Raw genomic sequence first — 16,193 nt, 5'->3', positions numbered from 1 at the left:
CAAAGTTGTCTGCTAGGTTTGTTGGGAACCTGTTGGATCTTCCACTTGGTGCAGAGTTTGTTTCCCAGTTGATGTCAGGGTAGTTAAAATCCCCCATTACTATTGTGGTGTGCTTCCTACATACTTTAATTAGCTGACTAGCAAAAAGTTCATCTACTTCCTCTGCTTGGCTGGGTGGCCTGTAGTATAGACCTATGGCAATGTCATTTCCCCCCCCCCAACCTTTAATCAATATTAAAGGTTGGCCCAAATACATTCAAGATAGTTCTCATCATTGTTGTGCGCTATTTCTGTAAAGATATAATTATTTCTTATATATAATGCAACTCCACCTCCTCTTTTATTTGATCTATTTATTTTAAATAATTTAACTGCAGTTCTGCAGTTCGGCTGTTCAAATCTCACCGGCTCAGGGTTGACTCAGCCTTCCATCCTTCCGAGGTGGGTAAAATGAGGACCCATGGGGGCAATATGCTGACTCTGTAAACCGCTTAGAGAGGGCTGAAAGCCCTATGAAGCGGTATATAAGTCTAACTGCTATTGCTATTGCTAAATAATTTAAATCCTTATAGCTGTATGTTCCGTTTGTGGGTTTCATCCCACCAAGTTTCTGTAATGGCAACAATATTGTATCTGCCCTCATTTACTTGAATTTCTAATTCACCGTGTTTATTCCTCAGACTCTGTGCATTGGTATATAGATATTTGAGTTCATTTTGATTGACCCTGTGTTTACTGTCTACATAATCTGTGTTATGCCTGACTGCCCCTATGTTCTTGCCACTTGTATGATTCATGCACATGGTATGGCACTCACTATTAAATGCTTGGTTTTGCTTGACAGCAGTAGTGATCATCTTACCCGCACAAACATCTATGTTACATGCACTGATAACTATGAATTTTAGATTGCTGGGGACAGAAATGTTCTGTATCAATTAATTCTCTGTCCCTGCATATTCAAACAAACCATATTCTAAACAAGTTAAATAGTATAATTAAAAATTAGCTCAAAATCCTATCTAATCCACCAACTATCAAATCAAGTCATGTAAGTTCCAAGATGAAAAGGTCAACCTATTTCCCCATGTTGTACCTTGGCAACATTATTCAAAGGCAGATATTTTGCTTATGTAGATATATAAAGTAGTTGTTTTTCAAATACTTTTCTAAACATTCTCAGGAATTTATTCCCCATCCCAGTGCCAAAGCTGTTGTATCGTAAGAAGGCATATGCTTTATCTAATTTGGTCCTTTCTTGATCAGAGCCATTAATTGGAAGGGACAATTTTAGATCAGGAGTGCAGGAAAGTGAATTAAAGGATCCTGAATTAAAGGATTGGTTCATTTTCTATCTTGCTGCAATCACAAATAATAACATGAACAAAAGACATAGAGAAATAAAATGTTTATTGAATTAGTGTTTAGTGTTACACAATTGTAATACAACAAATAATTGCATTTTTTTAAAAATAAAATTTTGTTTTAGCATAGCATCTGGATTCTAGAGAAGTCTACTAAACTGGTGTGAAGTTTACATTCACTCTGAGAACTGACCCATTTATTAAGGAACAGACCCAAGGCAAATTGGGATCACAACAGAAAAATGAAAGTTATTTTATTGTTTCCTAGTCTTTACTGGAAAAAGTTTTATATTTTATAAAGTTTTGTATTTTTTACTATTTTAATCATTCAGAGAAGGCCAGAAGCTGGCAACTGTAAACCTGCAACTAATGAGATAGCTTTCAGAAAAGTGATCTATCATTAAGGACAAATATATATACCTCTATTGGCACGCTACATGACATGCCAATAAAATAGTAAATTAAGAGATCCACAAGTCTTAGCTTGGCATATCAACTGAGCATCAATTTGTACAATTAATATATTTACAACCCATGAAAACATACTGTATAATCCCTTGCTAGAACTGCAGTTATTGATGGGAGAGAAAATTAAACTTAAAATTTGTTGTTCCTATACTTTCCCAAAACACTACAGAACAGCCACTGCTACCAGTTTCTTTCAAATGTGGAACACCTTCTCCTGAGTTATTCTTCCTATATGAAGTGTCATTTGCGTAATGTGGGTTCAGGTGAAAGGCGCTTATCACAATGTCATTCTTTGTGGCAACTATGCAAATTACCTGTCACTTGGTTAAATTGTGACTAACTTAAAATCCTTTTGATACTATGTTTTTTGTTGTAGAGGTTATGAAAACAACCAATGTATCATATGTGATGAAACTGTACAGATTATAGGTGGTCCTTGATATACAATCACAATTAGGATTAGATTTTCCATTATTATGCAAAGCAGTTAAGTGTTTTGTGTTTAATTTTATGACCTCTTTTGCCACAGTTTTTGTGAATCATTGTAGTTAAGTGAATCACACGGTTAAGCAACTCTGGCTTCCCCTATTTGCTTGTAGGAAGCTGGCTAGGAAGAATATATGGTAAATGGCAATTGCATGATCCTGGAATGCTCCATGCCAATTACTAAACACCTGAATTTTCATCAGGCAACCATGGAGAAGCTGTGAGTGTTCGAAGTGTGCGTACTAGTTGTAAGTCACTTTTTTCAATGCTATTATAATGTTGAACGGTTGCTAACCAAGACTACGGGTACCTTAATAACATTGTATTGGTGTATTTAATTAGCTTTGTTGTTAAAGGTGCTTTGAACACAAAGCAAGAGATCAAACACTGTATATGAAGAATATGTTCCTATGCAGTAATAATGTGTTTATTATAAAAAAAATTATACTCCAGTAGGATCATAAAATAAAGGCAAACTGTGGAACCATACATTCTGTTAGTAGAACATTAGTAACTTAAATAGATTGTCTCCTAAGTCCTTATGTAGCTTTGAAGACTGTCTGTCCCTGAAGATTTCCACTGCAGTTTCCTTTGGTTGCAGGAAATAACAAAATGTATTTCTAATTATTTTCACTCAGGCAGAAGTCTCATTTATTTAACTCAATGGGCCCCAACATTCTTTGGCCATCCCCCACCTAAGCATCTTTAAAATCCTGATGCTCCTCCCCACCACATATAATTATTACTATACTCAAAAGTAACTCTACTCACACAGAAGAAGCCATTAACTTAGTTTAAACAAGATTCAAATTGCCCCCATTAAAAATCAAATTGCACCCCTGTAGGGCTTGGGCCCCATGTTGGGAATCACTGATTTAATTGAAACTCTCAAATATGCCAAGGAACATAATCTAGATCTGTTATTTCCAAATGGAAATATTTTAATAATCTGTTGGAGGATTTCCCTTTGCCAGAAGGCAGTTTTGTCAAAGTTGTCATGATTTAAGTAAAGTTAAAAGATTTGTACATAGAAGCCAGTGTTGTGCATTCAGATTAGGGGAGCAAGTTAATAGTATAATATCCAAATACTACATTAAGAAACTCTTGACATTTCACGCTAAATATTATACTATGTGATTGCTTTCTATAGAGTGCTCTTAACATGACATGCAAACTGAAATTCCCAAGAACAGCATGTGACTAGCTGTGACTTCATTCACAAGCAACATCCAAAGTGACTTATGATTTTAAAATACAAAGCTTTCCTAGACTAAATAGCGTTTTAAACAAGCATTTTAATTAGTATAATTGATATATTAACTTATTTGTGCTGATTTGGCAAAGATTTGCAATGAATGCCAACTATACTTACTACAAAGTTTTTAAATTGTTTAATAGGGACATGGATATACTGTAAGCTTAATCCATTTTAGTTATGTTTAAAAGGAATACTGAGATATCTAAGAAAAACATCAGACTGAAAAGCTGTAATCCAAAATTAAAAAAAAAAAATCCACACAAATGTGTCCAGGCTTGGAGCTAGGTAATGTTCTTAGGAAGGGTACTTCTTAATTAGTACTTCAGATAATAGTTTTGAAGAAGGGAGTTTAGATCTTTGCACCTTTGGAATGTCAAAAGATTTCCAGAAGATAAATTCACCTATTACACCTTAAAAAGTGGCTGGTAACAATAAAGTATCTTTAAGGCAAGCAAGCGGCATAACAACTGTTAATGTTTGTGACTCTGTGGTTCAAGAACATGTTAGTTTTAATTTGATATCAAGATAATTACTGCAGCCCACCGGTTTACCATGCCCCCACCCACTTAACAGCTAAATAAATAATAGATAGTAGTATTAGGATGGCAAAGAGAAATTAGGAAAACCTACACATCCATGCAATTGCAACACTTACCGCAGTATCTCAGACATGAATTAGGTTTCCTGCTAAATTGGAAAACAGTATTGGTCAGTCTGTAACATTCTTTTAATTTTAAAAAAATGTTTCTAAAATTTAAGACATGGTTATTTACCAATCAAACACCATCAATAATAACATTGTCCAATACAGATCTTTTTCATACTGATTTCATCTTCATGTTTCATTTTTGTGCTCCCAGCAATAAATCCGACTTGTTAAAAGAGAAGAAAAAGCAAGAAAGATGAGAATAACAGACCTAGATGAAGTGTTTGATATCTTTTTCAGAAAATATGTATAAATGAGGAAGAGGCAAATTCTATATTTGAGGATTCTACCTATACACCATTTGGGGACCTCATGCATCAGGTCTTGATTTTTCCTGAGATTGTCTTAGATATTGCCATCACTACATCTTTATTTACCACATTTATTACCCAAGGCCATAAGGGGAGATGGAGAGGTGCTCTACCTAAGCAAGAATGCTTTTGGGACATATATCAGTAATGGAAAAGAATTTATAAAGTAAAATTAAATATTCTCTTGAATCAATGTCAAATGCATAAATGCTTTATATAAATTTGTCTGCCTAAACAACTCTGCAGCATTCCAAAACTTCAGTATTACTTGAACCAATAAAATAAATATTTATTATCATCTGAATATATACTGTATCTTCATAAAACTACCAGAACCTACAGTATAGGATTCTGCATGCTACTAGGTTAAAGGAATGGAGAGAAAGCAGTAAATAATTTACAGTATCTCAATCATTTGAATTATTTGCGTGAGAATAAATTTTATATGCTGCCAAAAGGCAAGACTTGGACAATGTGAATTCAATTCAAGAATATTCAGGCAAATTTTCCAATTGAACAGCCTTACATCCTGTACTGTCCACACAAAGAATGGTGTCACATTAAGACAAATAGATTTGATTGTCAAAGATAGATCAGATGGTATTGAGACTTACTTACCCAAATATTGACACCCAAGTTTATACAACTTTAACCCTGCATAATGAATTCCTAAGTGCTTCAATTATAAATTATGATATTTTTTTGGTGTTTTCAATCATTTTTAAGGCCATAATACTTAACTGGAAAAAAAATAATGAGAAACAAGTGGGGATACTGAAAGGAAGAACAGTAATCACTAAAATTATAGTGAAGTTTTTAAAGGAATGTTTAAACAATCTCAAGCGCTTTTTGATAAATAAAACTATAGGATACTTATTATCACGGAATATTCTTTCTAAGTTCTTAGAAAGTTTGTGCTTTATTCCTCTTAGTAGAGTTTTTATTTTAGCTATTTTACATTTCCAAATTAGAGAAATTTATAACAAAAGAGAAATGCCTCTCCAAAAAAACTTAAGAAAACCTTGAAATGGTCCATTACATACATATCAGCACTTTAGAACAAACTGAAATACTTCACATGACTTGTATAATGCTTAAAGTAAGATGAGATGATTCAAAACAAACAAAAAAATCCACATACAAAAAAATGTTAGAGGGGAAGAAAAAGGCTGTGCTGAATTTTTAATTTTACCTGAACACATTCACAAAGTGCAAGAACAATTATTTTGTTTGATTCTTTATCGGGCTCACATCTATGGAGAAACCAACAGGTTCTAAGCATTTTATATGTCTGCTTACCTTCACATATATGGCTAATATAAACCAAATTTCCATGTGGTGCTTGAAATCCAGATCAAATTCAACACCAAGAAAGCTTTGTCTCCAATGCTTAAGCAGTTTGGTGACTATTAGTCCATGCCAGGCATGACAATTACAGATCGATATTTCTGATATCATTTATTCAAACTAGCATTCTATCTGAGACCTAGGCATTCTCCGTAAACTTAAGGAATGTTGGTGTATCTCCTGCATCTGCCGGATCCGGTCCTTCTGCCACATTAGGTTTTGTGGCACTGGATATTTTTGGGTACCATGTAAGGACCGAAAGGGGATTCTAACATGACAAGCTGTAGCACGGCAGCGAGGCTGAGGCATAGGAGGAAGTAACAGCCAACGCTTCTTCTCAGCACAGTAGCGGTAGGCCTCTTTTCTGTACTGTTTATCAGTATCATCACTGTTCTTCCATCCACCTATGATGAAGATATCATCTTTGTAATAGCAGATAGCTGCCCCTTCAATGCTAAGGACCTCTGATGGTAAGGTTTCCAGAATATCATCAGATAATTGGTTAGAGATTCTCTTGGTATCTTCATGGTCTAGAGGATAGCTTCTGGGACAACAAGAAGCGGTGTGGTAAAAGTTGGTGTTCCCCACAACTCTTTGGAAGCGGCAATAGTTGTCAAGGAATGGCAGAGCCTCACAATCTCGCCACTGTCGTGTGTCTGCATCATAGCGAATAACGACAGACCTTAAGCCATCTTCATTATCTCCATCAACTGGTGTGCGAGCTGCCATGTAAACAAATCTATTGTCTATTGTAATCACTTTAACATCCCGGAGTATCTTTGGGGCAGACTCTAAGTTGTGCCACTTATCTTGATCAGGGTTGTAGACAGCTACATCTTTAAAACCAGGGATGAAATTCCCATGGCCACCAATACTGTACAGGTTTCCCTTTACCTCAGTAAATCCAAAAGAATGCTTCCTGGTTATGAGATTTGAAACCTGCTCCCAAACATTTCTACCTGGGTTATACCTTTCCATGGTCTTGGCAAAGCCAGGCTCCATGGAACCTGCCACATAAAGATAGGATTTGGTTACAGCCACAGCATGTCCATCAAGGTGATTGTGTATGTGTGGTAAATTCACCCATCTATCTTCATCAATAAAATACCCCACACACTCACTCAAGTAATCACCTCCCTCAGACACACCACCAATAACCATGATAACATCCATGTTTTGGCCAAAACGAGGCAGAGTTGAGTTGGGGGAGTTAGCTTGTTGGAGTGTACCCATCTGAAAATTCTCACCCTTGAGAGCATGGCTTTCCACTGCTTCCAACACAAGTTTGAGGCATGCTTCATTGCTTGATACCAGTTTTTCAGATTTAACATGCCGAGTCAAATAGGTTGGTTTAATTTGTGATAGTCGGAGAAGCTTAAAGAGCTCTTCAAAGTACTTTTCCCTTTCGTCAGGATTTCTCTGGACCCACTTTAAAACCATCTCAAAGAGAATCTCTTCGGCATCCACTGTGATTTCTGAATCTGAAAGCCAGTCCCTAATAAGGTGAAATGGCAAAGTATAGAACTCTTCATCTTCGATGACTTTGTAGAAGTTTCTCCTGATCATCTTGGCAGCTTTTATAGCCAGCTGGTTCAAAGAGTACATATGAGCTAAGCTGTGAATGGCTACAGAGTTGGAGAGACTCAGTTTTTTCTTGAGGAATTCCCCGCAGAACTCTTTTAGACGTATTAGTAAGAACCTGCAAAGCAAAGAGGCAATTTAGAAATTCCACTGGAGAATTATTAGAAAGTTAAAAATTTGTACTTTGCTTTCCACTAAGCTGACATTCAAAAATGTCAAGTGCCACTGTCTTTTTCTAAAAAGGTGCCAGGGCTGAATTTGTCTTTAAGTGTCCAGCAGTCCCCCCCTTCATGCTATAACTCAAGTAATTCAGAAACTACACTATGAAGAAATGTTGCCATAAGAACATTCTACCCTGGTAAGAGTTCAATGCTGCCATTGGGTGGATTTCTACACTTTGTTAAAGTCTAATAACATCTTGATATGCATTATAGCAATGACCCTCCTTGGTGGCCTTCCCTACGAACTCCCTGGGGGTGGGGGTGGGGGTGCTATGATGCCTCCTTCACCCGTCAAAACGCGGGAAAACCTTTCTGCCGACGTACATCAGGGCGGCTGGTTTGTCACCTGACACACTTCGCTCCTCCTTCCCGCCTCACCTGTCGGCCAACTCCAGAATGTCGTGCACGTTGCCAGGACTGACGCGGACGGTCCCCGTGTACATGAAGCTGATGATCGCCTCGATCGTCTCCGGGTCTGGTCCCGCTCCCGAACTCCATTTCCGTAACTCCACCCGCCCCGAGCGGGACTCCGCAAAGTCGCCCAGAAGGAGAGGAGCGAAGTATTCGGTGGCCGCTGCCAGGACCGAGCGGTGCGCCCGGAACTCTCGCGGTGGGGGATCGAAGGAGGCCCCGCCCATCCCTCCCTCCTCCTCTTCTTCCTCATTGCTGCCGCCACTGAAAGCTAGCGTGACGTCACAGAAGAGGCCTAACCGCCGCTGCTCGTTCTGGCGGCAGGCGAGGTCGGAGCAGTGGGTCACGCACGAAAACACCTCTGAGTCAGGCTCTGAGTCTGACCCAGCCTCGCCCTCCAGTCCAGGCAGGCTGACATCTGTGTCGCCGTGGCCTCCTGCGTCCAAATCGCCGCTACCTCCAGCCGCCGCCATCTTAGCTTTTCCTCAATGGACTCGAACACTTTTACGTCACAGGATCATATATATATATATATATATACTATACTTCCGGAAATTAAAAAAAATCGCCGCTTGCGACGATAGATACAAGAATCATAGAGATCATTTCAGCAATTATTTCCTGAATTAGTGTCGTCAGGATCTTTGCATTCTTATGTAGTGCAAATAGCTCGTTTTGTCTAAAGAGGAAGTTAGCACATTCAGGAAACTACTTGCAGAAACGCACAAATTAAAAATACAAACAAACGTTCCTCCTTAAAGTTAACCTCTTTAGCCTGACAAAAACTTTTGTTTATGTCACTCACTATCTACTGCAATTTGTTTCATAAAATTTATGTCATTAAGTAGACCTATCAAAATTTGCCTCATACCTAATAATTGACAATCCAATTAGTGGGATTGCAAACCATGATGCATGCAATTTTATGTGAAGATGTGCAATCTACAGCTCTCAAATAAATATCAAATTGAATTTTTAAACTCAGAAAATATATATAAGGGAATGGAGGTAAAATATAATTGAAATTAAACATAATAGTAAAGAAAATTAAGTCAAGTGTACTATTCTAATTCCACCATTGCTTTCTTGGTGTGCAGTCAGGAAAAAGTGGATACTTCTGATTTGTTGTTTGTCCAGAAACCATGGTAAACTAATTAATGATTAGTATAAAACAGCATGGTTTGGTGACCTATTGTTTATTGAATAATCACATTGTTGAGTTCAGACAAAATGCAAAACTATAAACTAGAAAATTAGCACCCACCCCTCTGCTAGATGAATGAAATATTTTGAGAAATATTTTAAAAAGACAGACTATTATATTTCCCTGGATGAGAAATGGAGAAACATGTTTTTTTAGATGCTGGAAGCAGACTCACTCTTAATAGCCCGCACCTTTCTTAATAGCTCTCAGCAAAAGATAAAGTGATAGATAGCTCTATTTATCATAAGTAAATTCCCTGCAGCAAGGTCTGAACTGAGCGGCAAATAACATGGATTTTGTAATTTATTAACTAACATAATTACTTTGTATTTTAATCTCAAATTCTCTCTTTTAAAGTGATGTTCAGATTAATTTTTAACATTCCTAAACTGATAAACAAGATGGAGACTACCTCCAGATAAGAAAAGTTTGTTAATACAACTTGTGGTCTGGCCTATCTCTTTTGTGAACTCTAAACAACCTTTTTCCTTACAATTATGCCTTTCTGATGTCTTTTTAATGAACGTGTGTGATATTATGAGATACAAATATGTAACATGTTTCACTACATGTAACTGATTTCCTATCCAAAGGGGAGATTACTTTTATTCTGCCAATCAACTTTCCTCTTGCATTTTCTTTGTTGTGTTAACTATAAAAATAAGAGAAACATGGGGCTCAAGGTTCCTTCTCTTCCTTTTTCATAGAGATGCCCACTTTATCAAGGTATCCTAATTAACTGCTTAAATGATCTTCTGACTCAGTTGATTATTGGAAAGGTAAACTGAGACAGAACCTAGAACCAGATATAGCTTTCATAACAAAGGTAGGGTTAATCCTCAGCCACAATCTTCATTGAATCAGCCAAACTTCAACCAAGCTTAAGTCAGACAAACTCCTAGCATTTGTACATGGCACCATGGAAGTCTGACAACAGCGAATAAAGTACATCTTCTTGCACAGGAACAGGAGGTTTAAGTACAAAGCCCAAGAGAAGGTATAAAAACCTCTCACTCAGCTCCATATGGTTAGCTAACCAGAATTACACGTGCTTGGTGGTTAGTAATAACAATCATCATTTCTATAATATGCTACAATCCTTTTCTCAGGGTCTTCAGGTTCTTCCTGTGGATGCACCTGTGGCAGCGTTGGCAATCTCCTTGACCCTGGTGTTGGATGATGCGGCTGATAAACTTAAACCCGAGGATAGGAGGCTTCTGCGTGGGCAAGTTGGCGGCTGTGGTTTCTTACATTAATCGCACCATGGTCTTGTGGTTGCACCAACTGCAAGACCGTATCCCAGTGTCGGACGGCTCTTATAGGACATTACTAAGATCATATCCACCACTCAGTTTTCCGTGGGTGCTACATTTGACTCTATCAAGTATGCATCCTGGACTCTGCCCACCTCAGTAACATCCAGGTGCCTCCTCTGGCTGCGCAAATGGCAGGTGGACAATAAGTCAAAATGGAACCTGCTGGTTGCGCCTTACTCCTTGTTTGGGGAAGCTCTGAATCCAATTCTGATAGAGAATAAGGATAACAAAAAGGTCTTGCCAACCAATACCAAATGAACGGAGACACATCCGGTTCCATATTACTGCAGGCCCTATTACATGGCACCCAAGCCAGACTATCAAAGCCAGAGGTTACTTTCCAACCAAGTTGGACAGGCAGAACCCTCACCCTTAATATCAGGACAGGAACAGGTTCGAGAGTCAGACAAAATGGCCCTTTCGTGAGGGGGGGCTGTCCCTTCCTCACAGGGAAATGACTCAAATCCAAGTCTTCTCATGGGCAGCTGCCTGGCGCTCTTTGTGAGTCAATGAGTCAAGATCACCATGGATGTACGGGTCCTGTCCACAGGGAGGGATGATCTGAGGCTGGAATTCCTCTCCTCTGCCCCGAATTTCTTCAGGACATTTTCTCCATCGAGTATCCTGGAAAGACGCCGTCTGATGGATCTTGCCATTCGTCATCTATTGGAGATCCAGGAGATAGAACTGGTTCAATTGGCGGAAGAGGGGTTGGGGTTCTACTCCAACCTCTTTTTTGTTCTGAAGAGTTTGGGGGAGCTGGAGGGCGATCCTCAACCTCAAGTGACTGAATGCCTACCTGGTTTACAGACAGTTCAAGATGAACTCCCTGAGGTTAATCTTGCAAGGAATCAGGCAGGGGGATCACTTGGTGTCTGTGGACCTCACAGAGGCCTAAGTACACATCCAAATCCTTCCACACCACAGGTATCTCAAGTTTGTGCAGTCGGGGTTCCATTATCAGTACAGGAACCTTCCATTCAGGTTAGCTTCCACCCTGCGGACTTTCACGAAAGTCCTGGCAGCACTGGTGGCTCACCTAAGGTCTATCCCAGTGAGGCTCCAATGTTACCTCAATGACATCCTGGTTCAGGCCCACTCCCCCTCTCAGGCGCTACAGGATTGCCGCCTCATGATCCGGATGCTGCAGGCATTGGGGTTCTCTGTGAACTTCACAAAAGTCATCTGTTCCTCTCAACAAGGATACTTCTCTAGGAGCAATTATAGATTCTGTGACAGGACTGGTGCTGCTATCTCCAGACCGCTGGTCCAGCCTACAAATTTTGGTTCAGCAGGTACACGCAGATCAGTCTGTTTCCACCTTGGACTTGTCACATCTCCTGGGCAAGATGGTCTGTTGTATTGGGATCGTGCCGTAGGCGCGCCTGCATGCCAGGGCCCTTCAATGGGTGCTCATTCCGTATCAAAGACGTCTTTTCAGCAACTCCACGGTTCTCATCAAGCTGCTGTCAGACGTAAAGCTCTCCCCCAGGTGGTGGCTCTCCCCAGTGCTGAATTGGGGATCCAAGTTCAGAAAACCAGCCTGCATTACGGTCACAATGGATGTGAGTCTTTTCGACTGGAGAGCGCTAATGGGCTCCCAAGTGGCACAGGGTTGGTGAAAGGTGTCAGACCTGAGTCATAATATAAACTGGCTGGAACTGAAAGCAGCTCATCTGGTGCTCCACTATTTTCAGGACCTCCTGACTGACCAACACATGCTCTTTTTGATGGACAACATTGCCACAAAGGCTCACGTAAACTGTTAGGGGGGCACGCAGTCGAGAAGTACATGGCTTAAAGCCTTGAAGTTGGGTAATGGGCAGAGAGACACTTGTCATCAATAGTGGTGGAGCACATCTTGGGGACGGCCAACCACCAGACCGATTGGCTCAGCTACGCAACCGTGGATCACGGGGAGTGGCAGCTCCATCCAGATCTGTTCCGAAGGATTTGCCAGCGATTCGGCACCTCCCTTGGTGGACCATTTTGCAACCATGGCAAACGCACAGCTCTTGCACTTCTTTTCGAGGTTTCCAATGCAGAGCACAAAGGGGATGGACACCCCACAGAGCAGATAGCTGAATGGACTACTTTCTCCCCCCCCCTTTGATTCTGGGGATCCCAAGGAAGGTGGAGGCAGAGAGGGCAGACATTATTCTTCTGGCTCTGCACTAGCCCAGATAACCATAGTTTGTGGACCTGGTCCAAATGTCAGTCTTGCCTCCATGGAGGATCCCTCAGGAGGAGATCTCTCTGGTCCACCTCGACCCTCAGTGGCTCCACAACTGCCTGTCACTTGAGCGGAGCCTCCTGAGGAACACCAACCTCTCTTCAAAAATAATCGCAACTATTGAGGCATCGAGGCGCCCATCGACCACTAGAATCTATGATGCCGTGTGTGTGATGTTCATAAAATGGTGTTCCTCCTCTAACGTTGAAGCGGCTTCGGCCTCCACCCCTCAGGTTCTTGATTTCTTGCAGGATGGGTTGGACAAGGGGTTGTCCCATAGCACTCTCCATCGTCAGGTGGTGGCACCATTTATGGTGCTTGCTAGAGTGGGCCTTGTCCCTCTCTTGCAGCTTCCAATGGTCAAAAGGTTTCTTCGGGAGCGATGAACCTCCGACTCACTGCGATCCACAGGTTTTTCACCTGGGATCTCCCATTGATACTCATGTAGAACGACCTCCCCGTCGAGATCCGTACCCTCACCACCATCCAGACCTTCCGCGCAGCCCTCAAGACCTGGCTCTCCCATCAGGCCTGGGGATAGGTTCCCAATTTACCGCCCGAGTGTTGACTGTTGAATGAAAGTTGTGTTTTATTATTTTCTTCTGTTTGCACATTGTTTGTCTTCTGATATTGCACCCCCTTCCCTGTGATTGTAAGCCGCCCTGAGTCCCCTCAGGGAAAAGGGCGGCCTATAAATCTTAATAAAATGTCAAAAAAAAATGTCAAAAATGGCTCTGACAGAGTCTCCCTTCAAGCCCTTGAGAACGGTACACCTCCGGCTTCTAACCTTGAAGTTTATGTTCCTAATAGCAATATCATTGGCCAGGTGCACCTCGGAGCTGGGGGCACTGTCATCCCAAGGGGATCTCTGTGTTTTCCATCAGGACAGGGTGGTCCTCAGATTGGACCCGGCCTTCACACTTAAGGTGAACAAACCTTTCCATAGATCTCAGGAGATTGTTCTCCCGAACTTTTGTCCGGCGCCTTCCCATGATAGGGAGCACCTTTGGCATAGATGTCCAGTGGGCCCTTCGTATTTATATCCAGCGCACAGCCTCGACTCACAGATCTGAGGTGTTGTTTGTACCTGCTCCCTTGGAGGCTATGGTTACTCCTACAACCATCGAGAGTGGATTTGACAGGCCATTGCCACTGCCTATGAGGTTCTGGGTCAGGCCCCTCCCCCGGGGATTACAGCTCACTCCACACAGAGCACGGCAACCATGGCAGCATGGCTGATCAGGGCGCCATTTGAGGATATTTGCAGGGCAGCCACGTGGTCTACCCTGTCACCCTTCTTTCACCACTACCGGCTAGATGCCTTCGCATCAGCTGAGGCGTCCTTTGGTCTCAGGGTTCTTCAACAGGTTGTGGCCACCCCAGCTTCTACATCTTAGCTCCTTTTCCTCCCTAGAGATGCTAGCTTGGGTACATCCCACATGTAGCCCCTCCTGCGTCATACACTGGAAAATGAATGTTGGTCCTTACCTGAACTTTGATTTTCAGTGTGATGTGGGAGGGGCTACATCCCTCCCTAGTAATATGTAAATAGTCAGGTGGAGGGCTGAGGGTGGCCTAGTTGTCTTCTTGTGCCTTTTCAGGTTGCACAGCAAAGAAAACCGTATTGTGAGTGTGAGGCAATTAACAGCGTCTCGAACTTGGGAAGTTTTTCTTTACTGTGCAAGGTTTTTCCCTGCACAAAACAGCAGAGATAAACTCGCAGTGCAGCGCAATTTGGGGGTGGCAGGTGGGGTAGGGGATGAGGTGGGGTGGGCTATGAGATGCATATCTTACTGGACACTGGCAGCTCCAGATCTTAAAAAACCCCGCCTCTCCAGATGAGCTTAAAAACTTCTGAGGTTGCTCCTGGAGGGGGCAGGCAGATGGGCAGCATCCCCCCCCCCTGGGTGCCTGCAGCCTCAGAACCTGCAGCAACTCCTGGCCCTTCCACAGTAATGCAATTAACAACTCATACTTGCAAGAAGATTTTCTTTACTGTGCAAGTGCCCAGAGTTGCTCCAAGGCTATAGGCAACCAGGGAGGGGAGGGAAAATGCTGCCCGACTGCACCCTCCCAAAGCAACCTCGGAGGTTTTCAAGCTTGTCTGGAGAGGTGCTTTTGTTCTTCCTGCATCAACTCAGAAAATACAGGCTGTCCCCAGTGTTGGATCGGGTAAAGGAAGGCACAAAAAGGCTTCAGTAACAACAGCTCTTTATTGCGTCAGGTAAACATCCAGCTGAGAAAGGGTTGGACAGCATCCCCTTTTAAAGGGATCTGTCAGACCCTTGACCAATGGGATTAAACCTGTGTTCCCGCCGGGACAGAGGACTTTGGTGGAAACCTCTATCAGTGGGGGGGGAATATCTAACACCCCTCCCCTCTAAGATAGAACAATCCAACTGGGGACATAGTCACGCAGGTAGACGGGCTTTTGCGTAGCTCTGCCTGATCTGTGCAGTTTAGTGGGAGTGGTTTCTTTGGAGAAGTTGGATGGACTTGTTTGCTCCGCAACTCTGCCTGGAAGACACTCCTAGAACGTTTCACAGGCCGCGGCTGGAGCTTCTGGAGTTGACACACTCAGAGCTCACTACAGGCCTGCATCAAAATCAGATAAGTCCTCCAACATACCCGGGCTTGAATTGGATGTGGAAGGACTGCTATTTCGTTTTGTAGGGCTTTGACTAGTTCGTACAGGTTGTCTAAGTGTGCAATTGGAAACGCGGCTACGGAGTTGGTCAATATGCCTTCTCCAATTCCTACCATCCTCGAGCTCTACTAAATATGATCGAGGACCAGTAATTCCAATTACCATGGCAGGAATCCACAGCGTTTCCCCAGTGTAGTTGTGGGCGTATACCGAATCTCCTATGGTGAAAGATTGAACCTTGCTTGTGGAGTCAGGGGGTGATGAGATAGAATAATTTGGGTGTAACCGGTCTAAGTGTGACCTTAGGCAGTGTCCTATGAGAACTTCAGAGGGGCTTCTTCCAGTGGTAGCACTGGGTGTGATGTGCTGAATCAATAGGTAGTGGTCAATTCATGTTTGCCAATCACCTGGGCCCACCCTGGCAAGGGCCCCTTTTGCAGATCCTACCATTCTCTCCACCTGACCATTGGAGGTCGGATGGAATGGCACGACCTGGGCATGCCTGATTCCCTGAGATGCTAGGAAGGTCTCGAAAGGCATAGCCGTAAATTGGGGCCCGTTGTCAGAGACTAAGATGTTGGGCAGGCCGTGCGTGGCGAAAAGTCTCTGTAGTACCTTGATGACTGCTTCCGCTGTAGTG

General features: G+C 42.1%; 1 protein-coding gene across 1 annotated transcript; it reads right to left on the bottom strand.

The window, feature by feature from the left end:
• Positions 1-1,393: 1,393 nt before the first annotated feature.
• LOC116522261 (kelch-like protein 11) lies at positions 1,394-8,652 on the bottom strand. The gene is made up of 2 exons (XM_032237066.1): positions 8,121-8,652; positions 1,394-7,639 (listed from the first exon to the last, which is right to left on the bottom strand). The coding sequence occupies exons 1-2, from the start codon at positions 8,624-8,626 to the stop codon at positions 6,061-6,063; spliced, it is 2,085 nt and encodes a 694-aa protein (XP_032092957.1). The 5' UTR covers positions 8,627-8,652; the 3' UTR covers positions 1,394-6,060.
• Positions 8,653-16,193: the final 7,541 nt, after the last annotated feature.

This window comes from Thamnophis elegans, chromosome Z, assembly GCF_009769535.1.
Source record: "Thamnophis elegans isolate rThaEle1 chromosome Z, rThaEle1.pri, whole genome shotgun sequence".
Lineage (NCBI taxonomy): Eukaryota > Metazoa > Chordata > Lepidosauria > Squamata > Colubridae > Thamnophis > Thamnophis elegans.
The sequence above is the reverse complement of the archived record's forward strand: the minus strand, read 5'-3'. Positions and strand labels throughout refer to the sequence as shown.

Bases quoted from the DNA above. Each gene is read 5' to 3' on its own strand.
- LOC116522261 (XM_032237066.1), bottom strand. From the start codon at position 8,626: ATGGCGGCGGCTGGAGGTAGCGGCGATTTGGACGCAGGAGGCCACGGC. The intron at 7,640-8,120 runs GTGAGGCGGGAA...TTTGCTTTGCAG, and splicing joins ATTCTGGAGTTGGCCGACAG to GTTCTTACTAATACGTCTAA.